At 38.8% G+C, this 26,980-nt stretch overlaps 1 protein-coding gene across 1 annotated transcript in view; it reads right to left on the bottom strand.

Moving 5' to 3' along the window:
* MYH7 (myosin heavy chain 7) overlaps nt 1–25,198 on the bottom strand; it is a 77,060-nt gene extending 51,862 nt beyond the window's left edge. Inside the window, exons 1-12 of the mRNA XM_053702326.1 lie at nt 25,169–25,198; nt 24,648–24,856; nt 24,411–24,554; nt 23,387–23,543; nt 21,660–21,687; nt 21,456–21,561; nt 21,091–21,183; nt 18,688–18,751; nt 18,499–18,597; nt 18,202–18,305; nt 17,909–18,047; nt 3,522–3,640 (exon numbers count right to left, since the gene is read on the bottom strand). Of these exons, the coding sequence (XP_053558301.1) occupies nt 3,522–3,640; nt 17,909–18,047; nt 18,202–18,305; nt 18,499–18,597; nt 18,688–18,751; nt 21,091–21,183; nt 21,456–21,561; nt 21,660–21,687; nt 23,387–23,543; nt 24,411–24,554; nt 24,648–24,848 (1,254 nt within the window). The 5' untranslated portion in view covers nt 24,849–24,856; nt 25,169–25,198. The remainder of the gene's footprint in view (nt 1–3,521; nt 3,641–17,908; nt 18,048–18,201; nt 18,306–18,498; nt 18,598–18,687; nt 18,752–21,090; nt 21,184–21,455; nt 21,562–21,659; nt 21,688–23,386; nt 23,544–24,410; nt 24,555–24,647; nt 24,857–25,168) is intronic.
* Nucleotides 25,199–26,980: the final 1,782 nt, after the last annotated feature.

The raw sequence follows: 26,980 nt of genomic DNA, 5'->3' as shown, positions 1-26,980 counted from the left end.
TGTGCTCAGTTTTAATTTTCTGAATACATTGGTTTTGGGTGTTAATGTTCATCTGTTCAGATTTATTAAGATTTAGTAGAAAGTTGGATACCTTCCCGTATGCTTTCAGTTCTCTCAGAAGTTCAGGGACAGAGAATTCAGCTTTTGTTAGTATAAAGAGGGCGTCATCCGCATATAATACCTGGTTTTTGTTTTTTTTTAAATACATTTTTTATTGAGGTTGTTAGAGGAAATTTAACATACATGAAATACCATAAGACATAAAAATAAAAGCAGAATCAATATTTCACAAAAGTAAGATATCGCATAATAAGAGGTCGGGTAGTGAGTCTTTTTAGGTAGGCGGTTTGAACCTCAGTTTTATATTATTATCTTAGGCGTGTTCCTCTATTGGAGCTAAGGGTTACTCTTGAACCCTTCAAACTTACATGGTGTGAGAGAGGAATTTGGCTTTGAAAATGGCCACTTTTGGACCTAGATGAGTAGAAGAGAATTAGTAACTGGAATAGGAGATGCAATAATCGAAGTTATGAGATAGAAGAGAGAGAGATGGGGGAATCAACAGGCAAGAGCTGTTTTGGTTAAAATAGGGGGGGGGGGAGAGAAAGAGGGAGGGGGGGCCCTTGTGAGAAGTACCGTATAAGTTATTCGGAGGAGAGGGAGTGACAATTAATACAATGAACACCATTTCATAATATCAATAGGGTAGATACTGTTCTAGGTCTGCAAGTGTCTGTGTATTCTGAGTTTTAAACTAAGTATAATGCCTGTTTATATTCTGTATCACCTACTGTTATCCCCGATATATTAGTGTTATTTCTGATTTTTTGGGCTAGGATCTCCATGGAGATTGCAAAGAGCAGTGGTGATAACGGGCAGCCTTGTCACGTGCCGTTACTTATATGGAAACTATTGGAAAGCATGCCATTCACCCTAACCTTCGCATTTGAGTTGGAGTATACAGCCATAGTCATATTTAAAAATTCCTTTGGAATTCCAATCTCTGTCATAGCTCGCTGTAAAAAGGGCCATCCCACCCTATCAAATGCCTTCTCCGCATCAGTGGAGAAGAGCACTATAGGTATGCTGGAGATCCTAGCGTGATTGATCAGTTGGACGACTTTGGTGGTGTTAACCCTTGCCTCTCTCTTAGGTATAAAGCCTACCTGATCGCTGTGTATTAGTCCTGAGATGTGTTTATTAAGTCTGTTGGCTAGTAGTGTTAGGTTTTTTTAAGGATTTATTGGGTGGGTTTTATTTTTAGCTTAGGGTTTGGGCTGAAAAAGAGCTAAATGCCCTTTTAAGGGCAATGCCCATCCAAATGCCCTTTTCAGGGCAATTGGGAGCTTAGGTTTTTTTAGATAGGATTTTAGGTGTAATTAGTTTAAATATTTGATCATTTCTTTTTTTTTTTTATTAAAGGGACACTGTACCCAAAATTTTTCTTTTGTAATTCAGAAAGAACATGCAATTTTAAGCAACTTTCTAATTTACTCCTATTATCAATTTTTCTTCTTTCTCTTGCTATCTTTATTTGAAAAAGAAGGCATCTAAGCTTGTTTTGGGTTCAGTACTCTGGACAGCACTTTTTTTATTGGTGAATGAATTTATCCACCAATCAGCAAGGACAACCCAGGTTGTTCACCAAAAATGGGCCGGCATCTAAACTTACATTTTTGCATTTCAAATAAAGATACCAAGAGACTGAAGAAAATTTGATAAAAGGAGTAAATTAGAAAGTTGCTTAAAATGTCATGCTCTATCTGAATTCCGAAAGGAAAAATTTGGGTACAGTGTCCCTTTAATTTAGTGTTTGTTTGTTTTTGTAATTTAGTTAATTGTATTTAATTAATGTAATTTATTTAATTGTAGTGTAAGGTTAGGTGTTAGTGTAACTCAGGTTAGGTTTTATTTTACATGTAACTTTGTATTTATTTTAGCTAGGTAGCTAGTAAATAGTTAATAACTATTTAGTAACTATTCTAACTAGTTAAAATAAATACAAACTTGCCTGTAAAATAAAAATAAAACCTAAGATAGCTACAATGTAACTATTAGATATATTGTAGCTAGCTTAGGGTTTATTTTATAGGCACATATTTAGTTTTAAATAGGAATTATTTAGGTATTAATTGTAATTTTTATTTAGCTTTATTTTAATTATGTTCAAGTTAGTGGGTGCTAGGGTTAGACTTAGGGTTAGGTTAGGGGTTAATATCTTTAGTATAGTGGCGGAGACGTTGGGGGCGGCAGATTAGGGGTTAATAAGTGTAGGTAGGTGGCGGCGATGTTGGGGGCGGCAGATTAGGGGTTAATAAGTGTAATGTAGGTGTCGGCGATGTCTGGGGCGGCAGATTAGCGGTTAATAAATTTAGGTAGGTGGCGGCGATGTTGGGGGCGGCAGATTAGGGGTTAATAAATGTAGGTAGGTGACGGCGGTGTCAGGGATGGCAGATTAGGGGTTAATAAGTGTAGGTAGGTGGCGGCGACGTTGGGGGCGACAGATTAGGGGTTAATAAATTTATGTAGGTGTCGGTGGTGTCGGGGGCGGCAGATTAGGGGTGTTCAGACTGGGGGTTTATGTTAGGGTTTTAGGTGTAAACATAACTTTTCTTTCCCCATAGGAATCAATGGGGCTGCGTTACGGAGCTTTACGCTCCTTTATTGCAGGTGTTTGGCTTTTTTTAGCTGTCTCTCCCCATTGATGTCTATGGGGAAATCGTGCACGAGCACGTAAAACCAGCTCAAAGCAGCGCTGGTATTTGAGTGCGGTATGGAGCTCAATTTTGCTCAACGTTCACTTATTGCCTGCTTACGCCGGATTTATGAAAACCTGTAATAGCAGTGCTATAGGGAGGTGAGCGGTGACAATAACTTGCAAGTTAGCACCAAGCCGCTCATAACGCAAAACTTGTAATCTAGCCAAGAGGCAATAAGTGTATTAATATAACAGTGTTAGTTATGCAAAACTGGTGAACGGATAATAAAGGGTTTATCTATCTTTTTAAAATAATAACATTTTTGGAGTAGACACCCTTTAAATGCACTTCTATTTTCAAATATACTTTGTTCTCTTGGTATTCATTGTTGACAAAGAATATGTACATATCCTACACTAGTGGGAGCTAGCTGCTGATTTGCACACATTTGTCTCTTGTAATTGACTGATTAGATGTTCAGTAGAGCATTGCTGCTCCTTCAAGAAAGGATACCAGGGGGAAAAAAGCACATTTGATAATAGAAGTAAATTACAAAGTTGTTTAAAATTGTATTTTCTATCTGACTACTGAAATAAAAATGGGTTCCGTGTCCCTTTAACCAGAGCCCTTACTTTACACTGTCACATTAGATTGCAAGCTCTTCAGAGCAGGGCTCTGCATTAGGTTTGTCTTGTCTGCTTTATGTATCTGTATTTGTTTGTGCTCTGCTATTTATGTGCACAGCACAGAATTTGGCAGCCCTGTTTTATTAAACAAATAAACAGAAATAGTAATAATTAGGCAGTGATAAAAAACACTCACCTGCTGAACATTCTGCCCTTTGGTGACATACTCATTGCCAACCTTGACCCGAGGGTGACATAAACCCTTCAGCAGGTCAGCAGAATTGAGACCCATTAGGTATGCAACTTTGTCAGCCTCTGAAACAAAAACACACGAGATACAGAGAGTTACTTCTTACACTTTTATGTATGTAATACAATGCAACCAATATAACTAGCATGTTCATTATATGAAATGGTTAAAGGAACCTGTAAAATGATATTCACCGTAATGTGTTCTCAATTACTTGTTATACCAGCTGCAGAGTATTACATGTATGGAAACATTTTCCTTTAGGTTTATTTTTGTATACAAAATAACTAGTTTTGCTAATATAAAACAACACATTTAATTGTTTGCAGAAAGCACAGACATCCTTATATTATCAATATCTCTATACACACACATTTCTTTATCTTATATATTTGTATATACACAAAGGTTGATACTTAAAGGGACATTAAACCCAACATTTTTCTTTCATAATTCAGACAGATAATACAATTTTAAACACCATTCCAATTTACTTCTATTATCTAATTTGCTTCATTCTTTATATATCCTTTGTTAAAGAAATAGCAATGCACATGGACGAGCCAATCACAGGAGGCATCTATGTGCAGCCACCAATCAGAAGCTACTGAGCCTATCTAGATATGCTTTTCAGGAAAGAATATCAAGAGAATGAATCAAATTAGATAATATAAGTAAATTAGAAAGTTGTTTAAAATGGTATTCTCTATCTGAATCATGAAAGAAAAAATTTGGGTTTAATGTCCCTTTAAAGATAACAATTGAAAAGTGACACTAAAATCAAAATTAAACTTTTGTGATTTATAGGTAGCATCCTATTTTAAAAAAAAACTTTCCAATTTACTTTCATTATCAATTTGTTCTCAGTTTTTTATGCACACTTTCTGAGGCACTAACTTCTAAAGAGCATGTGCAAGAATTCACAATGTATAAAGGAGCTTAAAGTAAACCATTTAATACAGTCCGGCAGGTAAAATGGATCATTGGGAACATATAAAAGGGGAGAACAATTTACAATACAATACCCCTTTAAATACAGTCATCAATCTGTTTTTAATTATGTTAAATATTAAAGAAACAATATAATCAGGCAAGCAGTTAAAGGGATATGAACCCCACATTTTTCCTTTCATGATTTAGATAGAGAAAAAATGGAGACAAGCGAACAGAAAATAGAGCACTCACAAAAGGAATGGCATTAGTGGCTGTGCAGTGTAGGTGTATAACACTAAAACTCTGGCTGTCTATCCACCATATGTAATTAGGTGCTGGTCACACTTTATGAGGCATTGTGCAAACTATAATAGGTTGAACCTTAGGGTCCACATTACCTTATTATTAACCTATCCTAGGTTCCTTTGCTATTAGTTTAATTGTGAGCATACCCTCTTATCCATTGGGTTTGTGTATTGTATAGTACATTATTGTTGTGTGGACCTACGCTACTTACACTTCCCCTCTCTATCATTATCACTAATTTTGTTACTAGGGATCATTTTGGACAGACTCACACCGGTCCAGTATTGCACTAGATAGTATAATACGTTTGAGGTCAATCCTCTTTTTCAGATATACAGTGTGCAATCCGTGAACCATGTTTTGGTGTGTCTCTGCCTAAAATCCCTCTTACTTAATTCTGAGTTTTATTGCTACATTTTTTGGGGCTAATGTGGATAGACAGCCATCCATTACTTGTATGTCTTTTAATCTAAGTATTAATTACTACTTAAACAGTATTTTTTAATCCATTTTTTTGCATAATAAATGTTAAGTTTTAATGTTATACACCTACACTGCACAGCCACTAATGCCATTCCTTTTGTGAGTGCTCTATTTTCTGTTCGCTTGTCTCCATTTTTTCTACATTTATTTGAACAGTGAGCACCCTCCCCTGGTCTTATTGGTTTATACTACATTATATCATATATGAGTATTATTGTCCCCAATTCGGGAGACTATATTTCTATTGCCTAATTTGTAGTAACCTAGTACCTGACGGGGAATTATCAACTACAACTTATATTATCATTATCCCTATTTCTATTTTATTACATGATTTAGATAGAGCATGCAATTTTAAGCAACTTTCTAGTTTACTCCTATTACCAATATTTATTCGTTCTCTGGTATCTTGATTTGAAAAAGCAGGATTGTAAGCTTAGGAACTGGCCTATATATTGGTTCATCACCCTGGGTAGCGCTTGCTGATTGGTGGCTACATTTAGCCACCAATCAGCAAGTGCTACCCAGGTGCTTAAACTAAAATGGCCAGCTCCAAAGCATGCATTCCTGCTTTTCAAATAAAGATACCAAGAGAACGAAGAAAAATTGATAATAGGAGTAAATTAGAAAGTTGCTTAAAATTGTATGTTCTATCTCAATCACGAAAGAATTTGGATGTCACTTCTCTTTAATGGACTTTTCAATTTACATCTAGTATCACATTTGCTTTATTCTCTTGGTATCCTTTGTTCAAAAGCATACATAGATAGGTTTAAGAGCAGTAGAGTGCTACCAGGAGCTAGTGGGGAATGGTGGCTGCACACATATGCCTTTTATCATTGGTTTACCAGATGTGTTCAACTAAGTCCCAGAAGTGCATTATTGCTCTTGATTTGACTGTGTGTTTAACCCGTTTACAGGGGTTAAATACATTGTTTTATGCGAGCAATGGTGCATTAATAAAGGGCCCTAACACATTAAAGCATTTTCTTTTTACACAGTTACAGTGGGGCAAAAAAGTATTTAGTCAGCCACCAATTGTGCAAGTTCTCCCACTTAAGAAGATGAGAGAGGCCTGTAATTTTCATCATAGGTATACCTCAACTATGAGAGACAAAATGTGGAAACAAATCCAGACAATCACATTGTCTGATTTGGAAAGAATTTATTTGCATATTATGGTGGAAAATAAGTATTTGGTCACCTACAAACAAGCAAGATTTCTGGCTCTCACAGACCTGTATCTTCTTCTTTAAGAGGCTCCTCTGTCCTCCATTCATTACCTGTATTAATGGCACCTGTTTGAACTTGTTATCAGTATAAAAGACACCTGTCCACAACCTCAAACAGTCACACTCCAAACTCCACTATGGTGAAGACCAAAGAGCTGTCAAAGGACACCAGAAAAAAAATTGTAGACCTGCACCAGGCTGGGAAGACTGAATCTGCAATAGGCAAGCAGCGTGGTGTGAAGAAATCAACTGTGGGAGCAATAATTAGAAAATGGAAGACATACAAGACCACTGATAATCTCCCTCGATCTGGGGCTCCACGCAAGATCTCACCCCGTGGGGTCTAAATGATCACAAGAATGGTGAGCAAACATCCCAGAACCACACGGGGGGACCTAGTGAATGACCTGCAGAGAGCTGGGACCAACTTAACAAAGGCTACCATCAGTAACACACTACGCTGCCAGGGACTCAGATCCTGCAGTGCCAGACGTGTCCCCCTGCTTAAGCCAGTACATGTCCGGGCCCGTCTGAAGTATGCTAGAGAGCGGATTGGGAGAATATCATATGGTCAGATGAAACCAAAGTAGAACTGTTTGGTAGAAACACAACTCGTCGTGTTTGGAAGAGAGAGAATGCTGAGTTGCAACCAAAGAACACCATACCTACTGTGAAGCATGGGGGTGGCAACATCATGCTTTGGGGCTGTTTCTCTGCAAAGGGAACAGAACGACTGATCCGTGTACATGAAAGAATGAATGGGGCCATGTATCGTGAGATTTTGAGTGCAAACCTCCTTCCATCAGCAAGGGCATTGAAGATGAAACGTGGCTGGGTCTTTCAGCATGACAATGATCCCAAACACACCGCCCGGGCAACAAAGGAGTGGCTTCGTAAGAAGCATTTCAAGGTCCTCGAGTGGCCTACCCAGTCTCCAGATCTCAACCCCATAGAAAACCTTTGGAGGGAGTTGAAAGTCCGTGTTGCCCAGCGACAGCCCCAAAACATCACTGCTCTAGAGGAGATCTGCATGCATGAATGGGCCAACATACCAGCAACAGTGTGTGACAACCTTGTGAAGACTTACAGAAAACGTTTGCCAACAAAGGATATATAACAAAGTATTGAGATGAACTTTTGATATTGACCAAATACTTATTTTCCACCATAATTTGCAAATAAATTCTTTCCAAATCAGACAATGTGATTGTCTGGATTTGTTTCAACATTTTGTCTCTCATAGTTGAGGTATACCTATGATGAAAATTACAGGCCTCTCTCATCTTCTTAAGTGGGAGAACTTGCACAATTGGTGGCTGACTAAATACTTTTTTGCCCCACTGTATGTCGTATTATTCTTGAACTTTTCCAGCATTTATTTTCTTAAAACATATACACAAACTAGTAAGTTGCAGAATCCAGAATAATTGTAGAGTATTAAAATACATCATTTTATCTCCTAAAAACAGAATTTATGTTTACCTGATAAATTACTTTCTCCAACGGTGTGTCCGGTCCACGGCGTCATCCTTACTTGTGGGATATTCTCTTCCCCAACAGGAAATGGCAAAGAGCCCAGCAAAGCTGGTCACATGATCCCTCCTAGGCTCCGCCTACCCCAGTCATTCGACCGACGTTAAGGAGGAATATTTGCATAGGAGAAACCATATGATACCGTGGTGACTGTAGTTAAAGAAAATAAATTATCAGACCTGATTAAAAAACCAGGGCGGGCCGTGGACCGGACACACCGTTGGAGAAAGTAATTTATCAGGTAAACATAAATTCTGTTTTCTCCAACATAGGTGTGTCCGGTCCACGGCGTCATCCTTACTTGTGGGAACCAATACCAAAGCTTTAGGACACGGATGATGGGAGGGAGCAAATCAGGTCACCTAGATGGAAGGCACCACGGCTTGCAAAACCTTTCTCCCAAAAATAGCCTCAGAAGAAGCAAAAGTATCAAACTTGTAAAATTTGGTAAAAGTGTGCAGTGAAGACCAAGTCGCTGCCCTACATATCTGATCAACAGAAGCCTCGTTCTTGAAGGCCCATGTGGAAGCCACAGCCCTAGTGGAATGAGCTGTGATTCTTTCGGGAGGCTGCCGTCCGGCAGTCTCGTAAGCCAATCTGATGATGCTTTTAATCCAAAAAGAGAGAGAGGTAGAAGTTGCTTTTTGACCTCTCCTTTTACCGGAATAAACAACAAACAAGGAAGATGTTTGTCTAAAATCCTTTGTAGAGTCTAAATAGAATTTTAGAGCGAGAACAACATCCAAATTGTGCAACAAACGTTCCTTCTTTGAAACTGGTTTCGGACACAGAGAAGGTACGATAATCTCCTGGTTAATGTTTTTGTTAGAAACAACTTTTGGAAGAAAACCAGGTTTAGTACGTAAAACCACCTTATCTGCATGGAACACCAGATAAGGAGGAGAACACTGCAGAGCAGATAATTCTGAAACTCTTCTAGCAGAAGAAATTGCAACCAAAAACAAAACTTTCCAAGATAATAACTTAATATCAACGGAATGTAAGGGTTCAAACGGAACCCCCTGAAGAACTGAAAGAACTAAGTTGAGACTCCAAGGAGGAGTCAAAGGTTTGTAAACAGGCTTGATTCTAACCAGAGCCTGAACAAAGGCTTGAACATCTGGCACAGCTGCCAGCTTTTTGTGAAGTAACACAGACAAGGCAGAAATCTGTCCCTTCAGGGAACTTGCAGATAATCCTTTTTCCAATCCTTCTTGAAGGAAGGATAGAATCTTAGGAATCTTAACCTTGTCCCAAGGGAATCCTTTAGATTCACACCAACAGATATATTTTTTCCAAATTTTGTGGTAAATCTTTCTAGTTACAGGCTTTCTGGCCTGAACAAGAGTATCGATAACAGAATCTGAGAACCCTCGCTTCGATAAGATCAAGCGTTCAATCTCCAAGCAGTCAGCTGGAGTGAGACCAGATTCGGATGTTCGAACGGACCTTGAACAAGAAGGTCTCGTCTCAAAGGTAGCTTCCATGGTGGAGCCGATGACATATTCACCAGATCTGCATACCAAGTCCTGCGTGGCCACGCAGGAGCTATCAAGATCACCGACGCCCTCTCCTGATTGATCCTGGCTACCAGCCTGGGGATGAGAGGAAACGGCGGGAACACATAAGCTAGTTTGAAGGTCCAAGGTGCTACTAGTGCATCCACTAGAGCCGCCTTGGGATCCCTGGATCTGGACCCGTAGCAAGGAACTTTGAAGTTCTGACGAGAGGCCATCAGATCCATGTCTGGAATGCCCACAGTTGAGTGAGTTGGGCAAAGATTTCCGGATGGAGTTCCCACTCCCCCGGATGCAATGTCTGACGACTCAGAAAATCCGCTTCCCAATTTTCCACTCCCGGGATGTGGATTGCAGACAGGTGGCAGGAGTGAGACTCCGCCCATTGAATGATTTTGGTCACTTCTTCCATCGCCAGGGAACTCCTTGTTCCCCCCTGATGGTTGATGTACGCAACAGTTGTCATGTTGTCTGATTGAAACCGTATGAACCTGGCCCTCGCTAGCTGAGGCCAAGCCTTGAGAGCATTGAATATCGCTCTCAGTTCCAGAATATTTATCGGTAGAAGAGATTCTTCCCGAGACCAAAGACCCTGAGCTTTCAGGGATCCCCAGACCGCGCCCCAGCCCATCAGACTGGCGTCGGTCGTGACAATGACCCACTCTGGTCTGCGGAAGGTCATCCCTTGTGACAGGTTGTCCAGGGACAGCCACCAACGGAGTGAGTCTCTGGTCCTCTGATTTACTTGTATCCTCGGAGACAAGTCTGTATAGTCCCCATTCCACTGACTGAGCATGCACAGTTGTAATGGTCTTAGATGAATGCGCGCAAAAGGAACTATGTCCATTGCCGCTACCATCAAACCTATCACTTCCATGCACTGCGCTATGGAAGGAAGAGGAACGGAATGAAGTATCCGACAAGAGTCTAGAAGTCTTGTTTTTCTGGCCTCTGTCAGAAAAATCCTCATTTCTAAGGAGTCTATTATTGTTCCCAAGAAGGGAACCCTTGTTGACGGAGATAGAGAACTCTTTTCCACGTTCACTTTCCATCCGTGAGATCTGAGAAAGGCCAGGACGATGTCCGTGTGAGCCTTTGCTTGAGGAAGGGACGACGCTTGAATCAGAATGTCGTCCAAGTAAGGTACTACAGCAATGCCCCTTGGTCTTAGCACAGCTAGAAGGGACCCTAGTACCTTTGTGAAAATCCTTGGAGCAGTGGCTAATCCGAAAGGAAGCGCCACGAACTGGTAATGCTTGTCCAGGAATGCGAACCTTAGGAACCGATGATGTTCCTTGTGGATAGGAATATGTAGATACGCATCCTTTAAATCCACCGTGGTCATGAATTGACCTTCCTGGATGGAAGGAAGAATTGTTCGAATGGTTTCCATCTTGAACGATGGAACCTTGAGAAACTTGTTTAAGATCTTGAGATCTAAGATTGGTCTGAACGTTCCCTCTTTTTTGGGAACTATGAACAGATTGGAGTAGAACCCCATCCCTTGTTCTCCTAATGGAACAGGATGAATCACTCCCATTGTTAACAGGTCTTCTACACAATGTAAGAATGCCTGTCTTTTTATGTGGTCTGAAGACAACTGAGACCTGTGGAACCTCCCCCTTGGGGGAAGCCCTTTGAATTCCAGAAGATAACCTTTGGAGACTATTTCTAGTGTCCAAGGATCCAGAACATCTCTTGCCCAAGCCTGAGCGAAGAGAGAGAGTCTGCCCCCCACCAGATCCGGTCCCGGATCGGGGGCCAACATTTCATGCTGTCTTGGTAGCAGTGGCAGGTTTCTTGGCCTGCTTTCCCTTGTTCCAGCCTTGCATTGGTCTCCAAGCTTGCTTGGCTTGAGAAGTATTACCCTCTTGCTTAGAGGACGTAGCACTTTGGGCTGGTCCGTTTCTACGAAAGGGACGAAAATTAGGTTTATTTTTGGCCTTGAAAGGCCGATCCTGAGGAAGGGCATGGCCCTTACCCCCAGTGATATCAGAGATAATCTCTTTCAAGTCAGGGCCAAACAGCGTTTTACCCTTGAAAGGAATGTTAAGTAGCTTGTTCTTGGAAGACGCATCAGCTGACCAAGATTTCAACCAAAGCGCTCTGCGCGCCACAATAGCCAACCCAGAGTTCTTCGCCGCTAACCTAGCCAATTGCAAAGTGGCGTCTAGGGTGAAAGAATTAGCCAATTTGAGAGCATTGATTCTGTCCATAATCTCCTCATAAGGAGGAGAATCACTATCGACCGCCTTTACCAGCTCATCGAACCAGAAACATGCGGCTGTAGCGACAGGGACAATGCATGAAATTGGTTGTAGAAGGTAACCCTGCTGAACAAACATCTTTTTAAGTAAACCTTCTAATTTTTTATCCATAGGATCTTTGAAAGCACAACTATCTTCTATGGGTATAGTGGTGCGTTTGTTTAAAGTGGAAACCGCTCCCTCGACCTTGGGGACTGTCTGCCATAAGTCCTTTCTGGGGTCGACCATAGGAAACAATTTTTTAAATATGGGGGGAGGGACGAAAGGAATACCGGGCCTTTCCCATTCTTTATTTACAATGTCCGCCACCCGCTTGGGTATAGGAAAAGCTTCTGGGAGCCCCGGGACCTCTAGGAACTTGTCCATTTTACATAGCTTCTCTGGGATGACCAAATTGTCACAATCATCCAGAGTGGATAACACCTCCTTAAGCAGAGCGCGGAGATGTTCCAACTTAAATTTAAACGTAATCACATCAGGTTCAGCTTGTTGAGAAATGTTCCCTGAATCTGTAATTTCTCCCTCAGACAAAACCTCCCTGGCCCCCTCAGACTGGTTTAGGGGCCCTTCAGAACCATTATTATCAGCGTCGTCATGCTCTTCAGTATCTAAAACAGAGCAGTCGCGCTTACGCTGATAAGTGTGCATTTTGGCTAAAATGTTTTTGACAGAATTATCAATTACAGCCGTTAATTGTTGCATAGTAAGGAGTATTGGCGCGCTAGATGTACTAGGGGCCTCCTGAGTGGGCAAGACTCGTGTAGACGAAGGAGGGAATGATGCAGTACCATGCTTACTCCCCTCACTTGAGGAATCATCTTGGGCATCATTGTCATTGTCACATAAATCACATTTATTTAAATGAGAAGGAACTCTGGCTTCCCCACATTCAGAACACAGTCTATCTGGTAGTTCAGACATGTTAAACAGGCATAAACTTGATAACAAAGTACAAAAAACTTTTTAAAATAAAACCGTTACTGTCACTTTAAATTTTAAACTGAACACACTTTATTACTGCAATTGCGAAAAAATATGAAGGAATTGTTCAAAATTCACCAAAATTTCACCACAGTGTCTTAAAGCCTTAAAAGTATTGCACACCAAATTTGGAAGCTTTAACCCTTAAAATAACGGAACCGGAGCCGTTTTTAACTTTAACCCCTTTACAGTCCCTGGTATCTGCTTTGCTGAGACCCAACCAAGCCCAAAGGGGAATACGATACCAAATGACGCCTTCAGAAAGTCTTTTCTATGTATCAGAGCTCCTCACACATGCGACTGCATGTCATGCCTCTCAAAAACAAGTGCGCAACACCGGCGCGAAAATGAGGCTCTGCCTATGATTTGGGAAAGCCCCTAAAGAATAAGGTGTCTAAAATAGTGCCTGCCGATAAATTCTTATCAAAATACCCAGATTAAATGATTCCTCAAGGCTAAATATGTGTTAATAATGAATCGATTTAGCCCAGAAAAAGTCTACAGTCTTAATAAGCCCTTGTGAAGCCCTTATTTACTATCTTAATAAACATGGCTTACCAGATCCCATAGGGAAAATGACAGCTTCCAGCATTACATCGTCTTGTTAGAATGTGTCATACCTCAAGCAGCAAGAGACTGCTCACTGTTCCCCCAACTGAAGTTAATTCCTCTCAACAGTCCTGTGTGGAACAGCCATGGATTTTAGTAACGGTTGCTAAAATCATTTTCCTCATACAAACAGAAATCTTCATCTCTTTTCTGTTTCTGAGTAAATAGTACATACCAGCACTATTTTAAAATAACAAACTCTTGATTGAATAATAAAAACTACAGTTAAACACTAAAAAACTCTAAGCCATCTCCGTGGAGATGTTGCCTGTACAACGGCAAAGAGAATGACTGGGGTAGGCGGAGCCTAGGAGGGATCATGTGACCAGCTTTGCTGGGCTCTTTGCCATTTCCTGTTGGGGAAGAGAATATCCCACAAGTAAGGATGACGCCGTGGACCGGACACACCTATGTTGGAGAAAAATTGTTTTGTTCATGTTTTCTCTCTCTTTTTTTTATTCAAGAAACTTGAGGCATAGGGCCAGATTTAACAAACAGCGGATGCTGCTGTCTCCGCCTCAAGGTTCTGGCTTGCCGGAAACTGAAGTTAAGAAGCAGCGGTCGTAAGACCGCTCCTGCATTTATCATTCCGATCCGATCGGGATGATTGACACCCCCTGTTAGCGGCCGATTGGCTTGTGCAATGTTAAATGCCAACAGCAATGTCGGACGGACATGATTTGCTACAGCGAATCATGTCCACCCAGCATTTAATAAATCTACCCCATAGACTTATCAAGAACATGTCGCACAATTACATTGCATGATCATAAAGCAGTATAAAGACAACTGAGGATAAAAAAAAAAAACATATTCCATCAAAAGGATATATTATTTAGTATTCTAGAGAAGGTTCTTAGGTTTTTTTTCTATATTTTAAACTTACAAAAAATATATTAACATATTAACTAAAACTAGTGTACTACATTTCCCCAAGATCAAACACTGATAATGAAGTGGTCCAGACCCCGACCAGCCTACAGCTCTCTGGAACTGGAACATCCATCATTTCTTCCCCCTGTCTTATTAAAAAAACTCCATTTACCACGTAGCAGCTCTTCCATAATAAATTCAGAGGTAGAGAGGGTTAGTATATTGTGTTGTAGTGGAACAGAAAGTGTATTAATTAGTATCTCCCATTTAAAAAAGAAGGTTTTTATACATATGGAGATCTCTCCTTTCACATATGCCTGTTCTATCATCAGCTGGCGATAGATCCTATTCCTTAGAACTGCAGGCCTCGGGGAGTTGTAGAAAGCCAGAGTGATAATATTAGTTTCCTAGCTAACAAAAATACAGTATTTACAAACGTTGCCTGATTATTTGTTTCTGTCACTACACAACAGGACCATAGATCATGATATAGTCACATTAAGTTGACACACCCTCTTTAGCCAGTGATCATTCCCAGAATTTACAGATCTTTGGACTAGGCTAGGGGAGGAGCATTTCTTACAAGTGTGATCTGGGGACAGGGCCACTTAGCCTATTGTTGTGGTGTGAGATAGGCCCCTATGCATTAATTTGTACTGTGTTTCACGGAGATAAGGGGACAGCCCTAACCCTCTCAAAACTCTGAGTCACTGCCTCTGTTGTGGCCTCTGGATAAACTCACCCACTTATCAGATATCTGAGTAATAAACAAATGTTTTCACCATTTTATAAACCTCTGTTTTAATAGAAACATAGATATTGACGGCAGATAAGAGCCATAGGCCCAACAAGTCTTCCCGATATTACCTAATACAGGGGCGTATTAAGGCATAGGCCAACAAGGCTGGTGCCTAGGGCAGCAGATTTTTAAGGGGCAGCAGAATTTTGAGTCCCTAGGGCCACTCTACTGAACTCAGGGCCAATTACTAATGACTTAAATGGCTGACCCGGCTATTGCTATCCTATGGGATTGTATGTGGGTGCACATGACGTGGTGACAGTCGAGGCAGAGCTCACTTGCGCAGCCTGGCCTGGACTGAGAGGGAATGTGGTATTCTTCCTGGCTCCACTGCGTGATTGAGACTCACACAGACTACACAGTGCAGTGTGCACTACAACGTGACCACTGTGAAACAGCATATGCCTTTCTCCCTTCAATACATCTTCATTAAGCATTAAAATACTTAAACGGATTAGTCCCTACATACTTGTACATTTACTGTTTGTCTATCTGTCATACATGCAAAGATTAAGTATTTATTGCTGAATCTATACAACTATGTGACTTAAAACACAACTGAAAATATGTTGTATGCATTTAATACATTCAGAAACAATACAAGTATATACTTTATTATGAATGTATCATGTGACTTTATCCCCTAGGATACAATTCCTAAACCTATCATAACTACTGTTGTATTTTTTAAGTACTTTTAAAGGCCAGTTTGTATATTCATTACATATTTATCCAAGCAGATATTTTGCTTAAAAAACTGTCAATCACCAAAGAAGATGTTTAAGGTTAAACAACTACCTACTGACAAACTATCATACAGTGAAGGATATTTTTTCTGATATAAACACTTTAATCATCTGACTTGCAAAATAATGTCTTAATATATATATATATGTGTGTGTGTGTGTGTGTGTGTGTGTGTGTGTGTGACCACAGTGAATGCAAGCCCTGGTGAACATCTACTCAAAAAGACATTTTTTTATTTTTTTACACTCTACCCCAAAAATATTATGTCTAAAAAAAGGCCTTAAACCTGGGGTGGGGTGCAGCAGAATTTTGAGTGCCTAGGGCAGCACAAAACCTAAATACGCCCCTGACCTAATAGTATAAACTTATCTAGTTTGTAGGATAGCCTTATGCTTGTACCATGCATTTTTAAAGTCCCCCACAGTGTTTGTCGCTACTACCTCTTGAGGAAGTTTATTCCATACATCAATCACTCTTTCTGTAAAGAAGTGCTTCCTCAAATTACTCCTGAATCTACTACCCTTTAGCTTGAGATCATGACCCCTTGTTCTTGAATTTTCCATTTTATGTAAAATACCCACAGCCTCAGTTTTACTAAGCCCTTTAACGTACTTGAAAGTTGCTATCATATCACCTCTTTCCCTTCTCTCCTCTAAGCTATACATATTTAGGTCATTGAGCCTATCCTGGTAAGTTTTATTTTTTAGACAATGTACCATTTTGGTAGCCCTCCTTTGCACAGATTCAAGTTTGTTAATATCCTTCTGAAGATACGGCCTCCAGAACTGCACACAATGCCTCCAGAACTGCACACAATACTCAAGATGAGGCCTAACTAATGATCTATAAAGTGACATAAGAACCTTACTATTTCTGCTGCAAATACCTCTACCAATACATCCAAGCATTCTGCTAGCCTTACTCGCTGCATTACTACATTGTTTACTAAGTTTTAAATCGTCTGAAATAATAATTCCCAAGTCCTGTTCCTCATCTGTAACAGTCAGTAAAGTGTCATTGAGTCTGTAATTAACATTTGGATTTTTCTTCCCTAAATGCATTATTTTACACTTTGCTGTGTTAAACTTTAGATCCCAGTCGTTTGTCCAATCCTCCAATTATTGTATATCACTTCTCATTTTGTCTACCCCCCCTGGAACATCCACTCTGTTACAAATGTTTGTATCATCTGCAAACAGACATACTTTCCCCTGTAGCCCTTTGCTGATATCACAGATAAATATGTTAAACAAAACAGGCCCCAGAACTGACCCCTGAGGAACACCACTAGTAACAGCCCCCTCTGCTGAATGAACTCCATTTACTAATACACTTTCCACCCAGTTCACAATTTTTAAATCTAGACCAAGGAGATACAGTTTGTGAATTAGTTTATTGTGTGGGACGGTGTCAAATGCTTTGCTGAAATCTAGATATGCTACATCAACTGCTCCACCCTTGTCTAATACTTTTGTTACATAATCAAAGAAGTCAATTAGATTAGTCTGACATGATCTCCCTGAAGTAAAACCATGCTGATTTTGGTCCTCTAAATTGTTTGTCTTTATGTAAGTCATAATTCTTTCTTTTAAGAGGCTTTCCATTAATTTCCCTACTACTGAAGTTAAACTAACTGGCCTGTAGTTACCAGATTCTTCTCTACTGCCCTTTTTATTTAGAGGTATTACATTTGCTATTCTCCAATCATCTGGGACAGCTCCTGTTAATAGTGACTGATTAAACAGATCAGTTAATGGGACAGTTAGCACTGATCAAAGTTCTTTTTAATGTCAAGGGCTAATTTTTCCTTATATTTTCAAATGCCTTGGTGGGTCTCATAAATACATGGCAACCTTGCACATCATACTGTATATCATATACTGTACCTACCAGCAGTGAAATACATTGTGTCCTTTAAAATTGTGATTTCATACACACAGTGCATCATTTTATTATCTGTATAGATTGTTTCAGGTACACCTCTGTATTACACTTGTTGTTACAGTCCTATGAGCAGCAAATATTGCAATATAAGCATATCTGTATATCTCACCCTCAGTCCCATCGGGCTCTGCTTGCTCCTCACGCTGCTTCTGCTTGAACTTCATGTTCCCAAAGTGCATGATGGCTCCTGTGAGTTTGTAGATGGAATTCTTCTCATCTTGAAAAAACCCCAGAACATCAAAGGCGCTCTGTGTAGATGGTTGAAAAAGTGCAGATATCCTATTATTTTTTTAACTTATGTCACTTATTAAATTGTAGTTATAGAAACCTGTCATATTCAGCAGCATATATTTAGGATCTAAACAAATTGAGAAGGAAATCAAACCATATATGAGCACTCACATCTGTGGCCATCAGCTCCTCGGCATCATCAATGGATGCAACCGTGGTCTCTCCCTGAGATATGTATGCATAGTCATAAGGGTTATTGGTTACCAGTAACATATCTGTAGAGATTAATAAGGGAAAAAGGATCTGATTATTACCGGCAGACACAGAGGTTTTTTAGAGTAAGAGAAATTATATACATCAGGAGTATGACCCATAAATAAAGATGATGGAGACAAATAGTGAGTGATTAATGCAACAATGTGCTAGAAAAGATGCATCTATACAGAAAATCAGAGGTTACAGTTGTACCCAGAAGCTCTGGCTTCCTATTGGACAGGATCTGGTAGAAGATATGATAATCTCTTTCAGACTTCAGCTGGAAGACGCAACGTGATTTCTCCAGGAGATCTGTGGAGGTAAGGCTGAGTGTGAGTGGTGGGAAGAAGAGAGGGCGTAAGTAGTAAGGCTATATGAGATGACAGGAAGGAAGAAACTCACAGGTCTCTATATCAGCAGACGCCAGCTTCCCAGAGGCACCAAAGTGAATTCGGATAAATTTACCCTGAGAAAGGAATGGAGAGAAATAAAAAGGCATCAGAAGTTTTTTTAAGTTATGTAATGGCACCAGTCATGGCGGTGTTCCCTCTCACCACTTATCAAAATGTTATCTAGAAAGACCATAGCACAATTTATTAGATCACAGGAGGGCATAAAGCAAATGAAGATTGGATGAAATTAGTTTTATTTTTATGCAGATGATCTGGTTCACACTACTTTAAATCTTTAGCTGCTATTAATCTTCTGCAGTATATTGTGTCTAGATATGGATGGAAATCTGAAGACAAAATAAATCTAAACCTGTGGGAAGAATCATATTTGTTCTAAAAATAAATTAATTTGGAGCTGCATTTTTCATCCTAAAGTAGCCTTGCTTCATATCCTACCACAAAATATTTGTAGAACAAAGCCTCTTATTAATGGAAGCCATACTCTCTGATGCATTCTTAAAGGGACAGTCTACCATAGAATTGTTATTGTTTTAAAAGATAGATAATCCCTTTATTACCCATTCCCCAGTTTTGCAAAACCAACACAGTTATATTAATATACTTTTTACCTCTGTGATTACCTTGTATCTAGGAACCTTCTTCCAGCCCCCTAATCACATGACTATGACTTGTTATTTTCTATTGTCTTGCATTTAGCATTGTATTGTGCTAGATCTTAAATAACCCCCTGTGCCACACAGTGTTATCTATATGGCCCACGTGTACTTTCTGTCTCTTTGTGTTGAAAAGAGATTTAAAAAGCATGTGATAAGAGGCAGCCCTCAAAGGCTTAAAAATTAGCATATGAGTCTACCGATGTTTAGTTTAAACTAAGAATACCAAGAGAAAAAAAGCAAATTTGATGATAAAAGTAAATTGGAAAGTTGATTAAAATTAAAAGTCCTATCTGAATAATGAAAGTTTAATTTATACTAGACTGTCCCTTTAAGAAGAGGCTTTTTAAAGAAGCCAGTTTAGTTCTATAATTGAGAAAGGGCATTTATGTAAAGAAACAGGGAAATGTTAACGTTAGTTCTTAAACAGAGTTTATGCTACGTACTTTAACATTACAGAATAGACTAAGAGAAATAAATTGTGACCTAATGAAGTATATTATAGGTTAAGGAAAGAGCGAGAAAATGCATTGAAAAGGAATAGTTGTCAATTGTATAGTTTTTCATGGGACAGTCCTGTTTTTTGGCTTCCTGCTAAACAAAGCCTCAATGTATGAATTGGGGAAATTACACATGTTCCAAACTGTGCTACACTATTGAGATCCCTGAGTTCATCACCCCTTGTCTCCATCCTCTCCCTGGTATTATATATCACCTGACACCTGTCTACACACGTCAACATAACACATAAGGTTTCAGAAAAAAAAATCATACAATAAGCAGAAAAAAAAATATTTTATCAGGTAAGCATACTGTACATGATGTTATTACACTTTTGTTTGTATTTAAAGGGACAGTCTACTTGAAAATTGATATTGTTTAAAAAGATAGATAATACCTTTATTACCCATTATCCGATTTTGCAGAATCATCACTGTTACATTAAAATCCTTTTTACGGTTACCTCTATGATTACCTGTATCTAAGCCCCTGCAGACTGCGCCTTGTCTGAATGCTTTTTTTTTTAGCTTTTTACAGTCTTGCATTTTAGCCAATTAGTGCTGGTTCTTGTGAACCCATTATCATTCTCCACAGGAGTAAACACAATGTTATCTATATGACACACAAGACACATGAACTAGCACTGTCTGGCTGTAGTGCAAGATTATAAAAAGCTAAAAAAAACACTGAGCTAGGGGGTGGTCTGTAGGAACTTAGAGACAAGCAATCTTAGAGGTCATCATTTTTTTAACCCATGTTAAACACCTAGTTAAAGCAGCAATACCCTCATGGGACCTAGCTGAACACATCAAATGAGCGAGTGACAAGAGGCACCAATCACCACCTAGTTCTCAGTAGTGTATTGCTGCTTTTGAACCTACCTTGGTATGCTTTTCAACAAAGGATAACAAGGGAGGGAAATACATTTGATAACAATGTAAACTGATGTCCCTTTAAATATCCCTTTTACACCCATTTCCCTCTCTCCTTGACCCAATAGAGCAAAATACATGCACAAATGTATTGTTTCAAAAATGTATGTCTGTTCACATCTTTGAGAATTAGATGTGCTACAATAATGACTGGGGTTCATAGGACACCCAGCACCCCTAGAACCATCATTAAAGTCAAGTGCGTAGGCACCATAGAGTTGCCAAAATACATTGTCTTCATCTGTCATTATCATGACGGTTAACCATGCAGCTAAGATGACTTGGCCTTTTAGCTCACATACTCACAAATCGAGAGGAGTTGTCATTTCTGAGAGTCTTAGCGTTGCCAAAGGCCTCCAGAGCAGGGTTAGCCTGGATGATTTGATCTTCCAGAGTCCCCTAGATTGAAGCAGAGAGGTCAGTAACACGTGGGATTGTGCACATCTAATTTATTTTAATCATCACAATTCTTGTGACTCACCCCATTCTTGTATATAGCTCCCACCAGAAAGCTAAAGGGTTGTATGTTTTGTTGTTTTACTTACACTATCCCTCTATTTATCCCAATTCTCTTCTTTATTATCCAACGTCTATCTCAGATAATTTGTTTATTTTTTCTTTTTCCTCAGTTTCTTGCATACAATCTATTATTAGATCACCCTCCATCCTACCTTGTTGGCACCGGCTGCATCCTTCTTTCCACCAATGGCTGCAATGCTGGCAAAGTACTGAATGACACGCTTGGTATTCACAGTCTTCCCAGCACCAGATTCTCCGCTAGAAGAAGCCAAAAAAGGACATAGAGAGTGGTGAGTAGTGAGAGAAATCATGAGCTGGATGATAGATGGGGATGTGAGTTAAAAGTGCAATCTTACGTGATCAGGATGGACTGGTTCTCACGATCTGGAAGAAAACAACAAACTCAGTATGTCCTTTATGTTTATTATCTGTTAATTCACCATTTCCACTCACCATGCCACAAAATCAAGAGTAGGGATGGGCGAATTTGCGGAAAGTGTAATTTGTTTGGTAGACCGAATATTATTGTCCAGATGACATACGTTTTGGACAATCGAATGTTACTTTCGTTTTCGAATGTTCATAATTAAATCGAATATCCACATTTAAAATTTTTAATGCAACATTCGATTTAACAAATACTATTCAGAAGTTCAATAGTTTGTGTGGTAGGGAATTTAGTAAATTGATACATAATAGATACAAATATATCAATTTGAATGTTTCTATTTTGAATATTGCATAATTCAAACATTACATTTAAAGAGAGCATTGGAAATACTATTATAAATATATTGAATATTGCATAGTTTGAATCACATTATTAGCAAAATTCTAAATGAATATTACAAGCACTAGAAATACTATTACATTAAACGAATGTTAGAATGTTGTACAAACATTCGAAATTCGAAACAAATGTGTTAAAATTCGTTTCATTTTTTTTAACGTTGCAAAATGAATATAGAAGCAGATATTCTTTACATACTAAAACATTTACGGCTAGATTACGAGTTGTGCGTTAGGTTTAAAAAGCAGCGTTAAGAGGTCCTAACGTTGCTTTTTAATGCCCGCTGGTATACAAGTCTTGCAGGTACAGGTGTACCGCTCACTTTTTTTCAGACTCGAAAATGCCGCAAATCCACTTACGTAAATTGCGTATCCTATATTTTCTATGGGACTTGCATACTAGTCTAACCAAAAGTGAGCGGTAGACCCTCTCCTGTCAAGACTGATACCGCATTTAAAAGTCAGTAGTTAGGAGTTTTATGGGCTAACGCCATAGCATAAAACTCTTAAAAGTGCTTAAAAGTACACTAACACCCATAAACTACCTATTAACCCCTAAACTGAGGGCCCCCCCCCACATCGCAAACACTAAATAAAAATGTTTAACCCCTAATCTGCCGAACCGGACATCGCCGCCACTATAAAAATATATTAACCCCTAAACCGCCGCCCTCCCACATTGCAAACACTAGTTTAATTTTATTAACCCCTAATCTGCCATCCCTAACATCGCTGACACCTAGCTACATTTATTAACCCCTAATCTGCCGCCCACAACGTCGCCGCAACTATATTAAATATATTAACCCCTAAATCTAAGTCTAACCCTACCCCCCCTAACTTAAATATAATTTAAATAAATATAAATTACTACAATTCACTAAATTATTCCTATTTAAAACTAAATACTTACCTATAAAATAAACTCTAAGCTAGCTACAATATAACGAATAATTACATTGTATCTAGCTTAGGGTTTATTTTTATTTTACAGGCAACTTTGTATTTATTTTAACTAGGTAGAATAGTTATTAAATAGTTATTAACTATTTAATAACTACCTAGCTAAAATAAATACAAAATTACCTGTAAAATAAAACCTAACCTAAGTTACAATTACACCTAACACTACACTATCATTAAATAAATTACCTTAACTAAATACAATTAAATACAATTTAAAAAAATTATCTAAAGTACGAAAGCCCCCCCCCCCCCACTAAATTACAGAAAATAATAAAATAATTACAAGTGGAAACAGATTTTACATCTGAACAGAAGATTGAACTCTGACCTGTCAGCATGTACTGATAAGCATTGTCAGAGATGGAAAATATATGGGGGGGAGCTTCACTCCTCTTCTTCCCACGATAAGCAGACACCACCTCTGCATTGTACACAGGGAGCCACTTGTAGGGATTCACTGTCACACAGAAGAGACCTGAGTATGTCTGGTGGAAATAACAAAATACAGTATGTGTTACATAGGTGTGTGTGTATATATATATATATATATGATATTCACTGTAGTTAACTGTTTAGCAGAGACAAGTTACTAGTCCAGAAAAAAAGTTACTAGTTCACTGTATGTAAATGATAGGAAAAAATACACATTTTTTTACTCATACACTGCATATTCTTACTTGTTTGGGAAAAAGTCAAAATTTCCATTTTTGTCTATCTATTTATCTATATATCATCTATCTATCTATCTGTCTGTCATATATCAATCTATCTATCTACCTATCTGTCTGTTATATATCAGTCTATCTATCTATCTTTCTATCTATCTATCTATCTATCTATCTATCTATCTATCTATCTCTCTCTGTCTGTTTATATGAAATAGAATATAGAATATAGAGGAGTGTATAATATAATACAATGTATTTTACAAGATTGCATAAGGTATTTGAGAAATTTAGAACGTTTATGTGGAACACAAATTAATATAACATGGATAAGATTACCTGAATAAAATGTATTCTCTTCTTAGCCTTTATTGTGGCTGCACACATATGCCTCTTGTCATTGTCTCACAAGATGTGTTCAGCTAGCTCTCAGTGCATGGCTGCTTTGTAGATAATTTTAACTATGTGTTTAATCTCTGTGTTTTCTTTTTTGCAGTTTTATGTGTCTTTACTATGTTCAGTAGCTCACACATTACATTAGCCTGGTGTATTGTAATGAATTAGTCAACATTTCATGTTTCAGTTTGAGATTTAGGAATCTGATTTAAAGTTAGTAAGCAATCCGCTGATTTGCATGTTAGGGATAGTTTTAGGATCAGTGTAGGAGTCACCAGAAGATAGACTCACATAGATCATCCAGGCTGCGTAACGCTCCTTGAGATTATACAACACCGCTGGCTCATTCAGGAACGTCAGCATCGCCATGTCCTCAATCTTATCGAACTTGGGTGGGTTCTGCTGCATCAGAACACTGTCCTTTAGAGTCACTGTCTACAATACAAATAGCCTGATGTCAGCTCTCATACTAAGTAAATCATATCCACAACTGGGAGCTCACACACGTGGTCATGCGGCCATGCTTACCGTGCCATGCTCAGTTTCCACTATGATCTTGTCGCCCTCACGGCTGGTTACTTTAGCCTTCACAAACTCTTCCTTGTCATCTGGTACATAAATGTCCTTCTTCATGTCAAACGGTTTGGTCTGGGCCTCTAGACGCTCCTTGTCTGACTTCCTCAGATAAGGAGCTGCTGCCCCAAACTCTGCCATATGAGCGTCACCCATCACGGTATCTGCAAAAGAGATTGTGAGCCTATGGGACAAGCACATGGTAATCACATATGGATAGCTTGTGCATAGCTGCAAAGAGCAGGGCACGTGGTCTCGCTGAACAAGCTTAGATATGTACATCTGTGTAACAGACATCATTGCTGAGCTGGACATAAAGGTGTATGATAACAAATAATATTATCATATGGAAAAAGAAGAAGCACCTACACAAACATTATTAAGCGATAAGCTGATGTTGGAATTACCTGACATATAACAATATGCACACAAACACATAGAACACAGATAAATACATTATACCACTCCGTTGTCACCTGAATGTTAGCAGTTGATGCAGATTTGGTAGACAGTTCTGCTGATAATTTTCTTGTGCATAAATATATATACACACACCTGTCTCTCTCCCCCCTCCCGTCCCACCCAGATTTGGGCTCCATTGTCTGAGAGCCGCATCCCCCATCACACCCCTGTGAACAATTGAGGGTCTCACGTCATTGTGCTGGAATCATAGGGGGGTAACGGGGGACATATGAGAGGAGAGGAACATAGCTGTGCAACATAACACTGAGCATATTTCTGTTTCCAAAGGGTAAAGGGCTTTATTTTACTCTTTCTTTGCCACAATTGCGGTTTACCCCTTCTCTTCCGAAAAGAGATGTGGATTTGTGATTAACCCCTTTGCTGCCAAAGAAAAGTACAGAGTGAGGTATTAACCCCTTCTGTTTAAGAACATACAGTGTATTTACTTATATCTTAAATACAGAATATGGATTATTTAATTCAGTACTAGAAGCAGAAAGGAACCTCTTACTGGCAGTGAGACCTAAGAATGCTGATCTGTATCCTGTAGGGACCAGCCGAATATCTCCTGCCAAGAAACACACAGATAAGTCATTAAACCCTCTCCGATTAACCCCTTTCTCTGCCATAGACCAGCAGGAATGAATATGTACATAACTAAGAAAGCACTTTAACCTGTGTGAAATGAATCTAATTGCTATTCAAGCCTTTGGAATCGCACAACTTTGCAATAACGCTTACTTTTGGGAGAGTTTGGCTTTTTTGTATGCAGATAAAATAGTTAAATATAACATTTTGATATTTCTATATTTCTATAGAAGTTGTATCACAGAGTTGAACTCTTTCATGTTTCCTTTTTTCTTCTTTGATATTCTAAAATAAAATTGTGTGCGACATGAATACTTCTCATCTTTCCGCACTTTAAGGCACAATTTTAAAGCAGCAATTTAATGGAACGGAAATCCTCCAGAGTTCAGCCTATTTACTGATCACTTGACTTTTGTGTTACTTACCGACTGAGGGCCAGATTACAAGTGGAGCTCTATTTAATGCTTCCGCTTGAGCGTTATCTGAGCTAGAAGTAAGCTTTTTGCTTGTGCCAAGTTGCGCACGTATTATGAGTTGAAAATACTGTCTTCGCTTGCGTGCTAACCTGATGTGCGTAAAAAGCCAAATTTAAGATATCGCGTGTGATAACCTATTTTCCCTTATCGTGCAAACACGATCCCATATTCCCAAGTGCGCTAACCCAACATGTAAATATGAATATTTCACATTCCAATGTTCTTCACATAGAGGAATATGTTCTATGTATTCATAAATATATATTTCTATATCTATCTGATGATTTTTTTTGCACAAATATATGTTTATACCTATATATAGATAATTATAAATAAATATAGGTATATACAGATATATAGGAATATCTATTTACAAATACATATAACATATGCCCTTATGTGAAAAACATTGAAATGTGAAATATTTACAGTAAATACACAGTATAACACTTTATTAAATAGGAATATAGCATAAATATGTTTTTACATGTTTTCATTTACTTTAAGGGACAGTCTAGTTAAACTTAAACTTTCATGAATCAGATAGGGCATGCAATTTTAAACAACTTTCCAATTTACTTTTATCATCTAATTTGCTTTGGTCTCTTGGTATTCTTTGTGGAAAGCTAAACCTAGGTAGGCTCATATGCTAATTTCTAAGCAGTTGAACTGCCTCTTATCTCATTGCATTTTGACAGTTTTTGACAGTTAGACAGTGCTAGTTCATGTGTTTCATATAGATAACATTGTGCTCACTCTTGT

Source organism: Bombina bombina, chromosome 2, assembly GCF_027579735.1.
Source record: "Bombina bombina isolate aBomBom1 chromosome 2, aBomBom1.pri, whole genome shotgun sequence".
NCBI lineage: Eukaryota > Metazoa > Chordata > Amphibia > Anura > Bombinatoridae > Bombina > Bombina bombina.
Note: the sequence above shows the minus strand (reverse complement) of the source record. Positions and strands in the feature narration are given on the sequence as shown.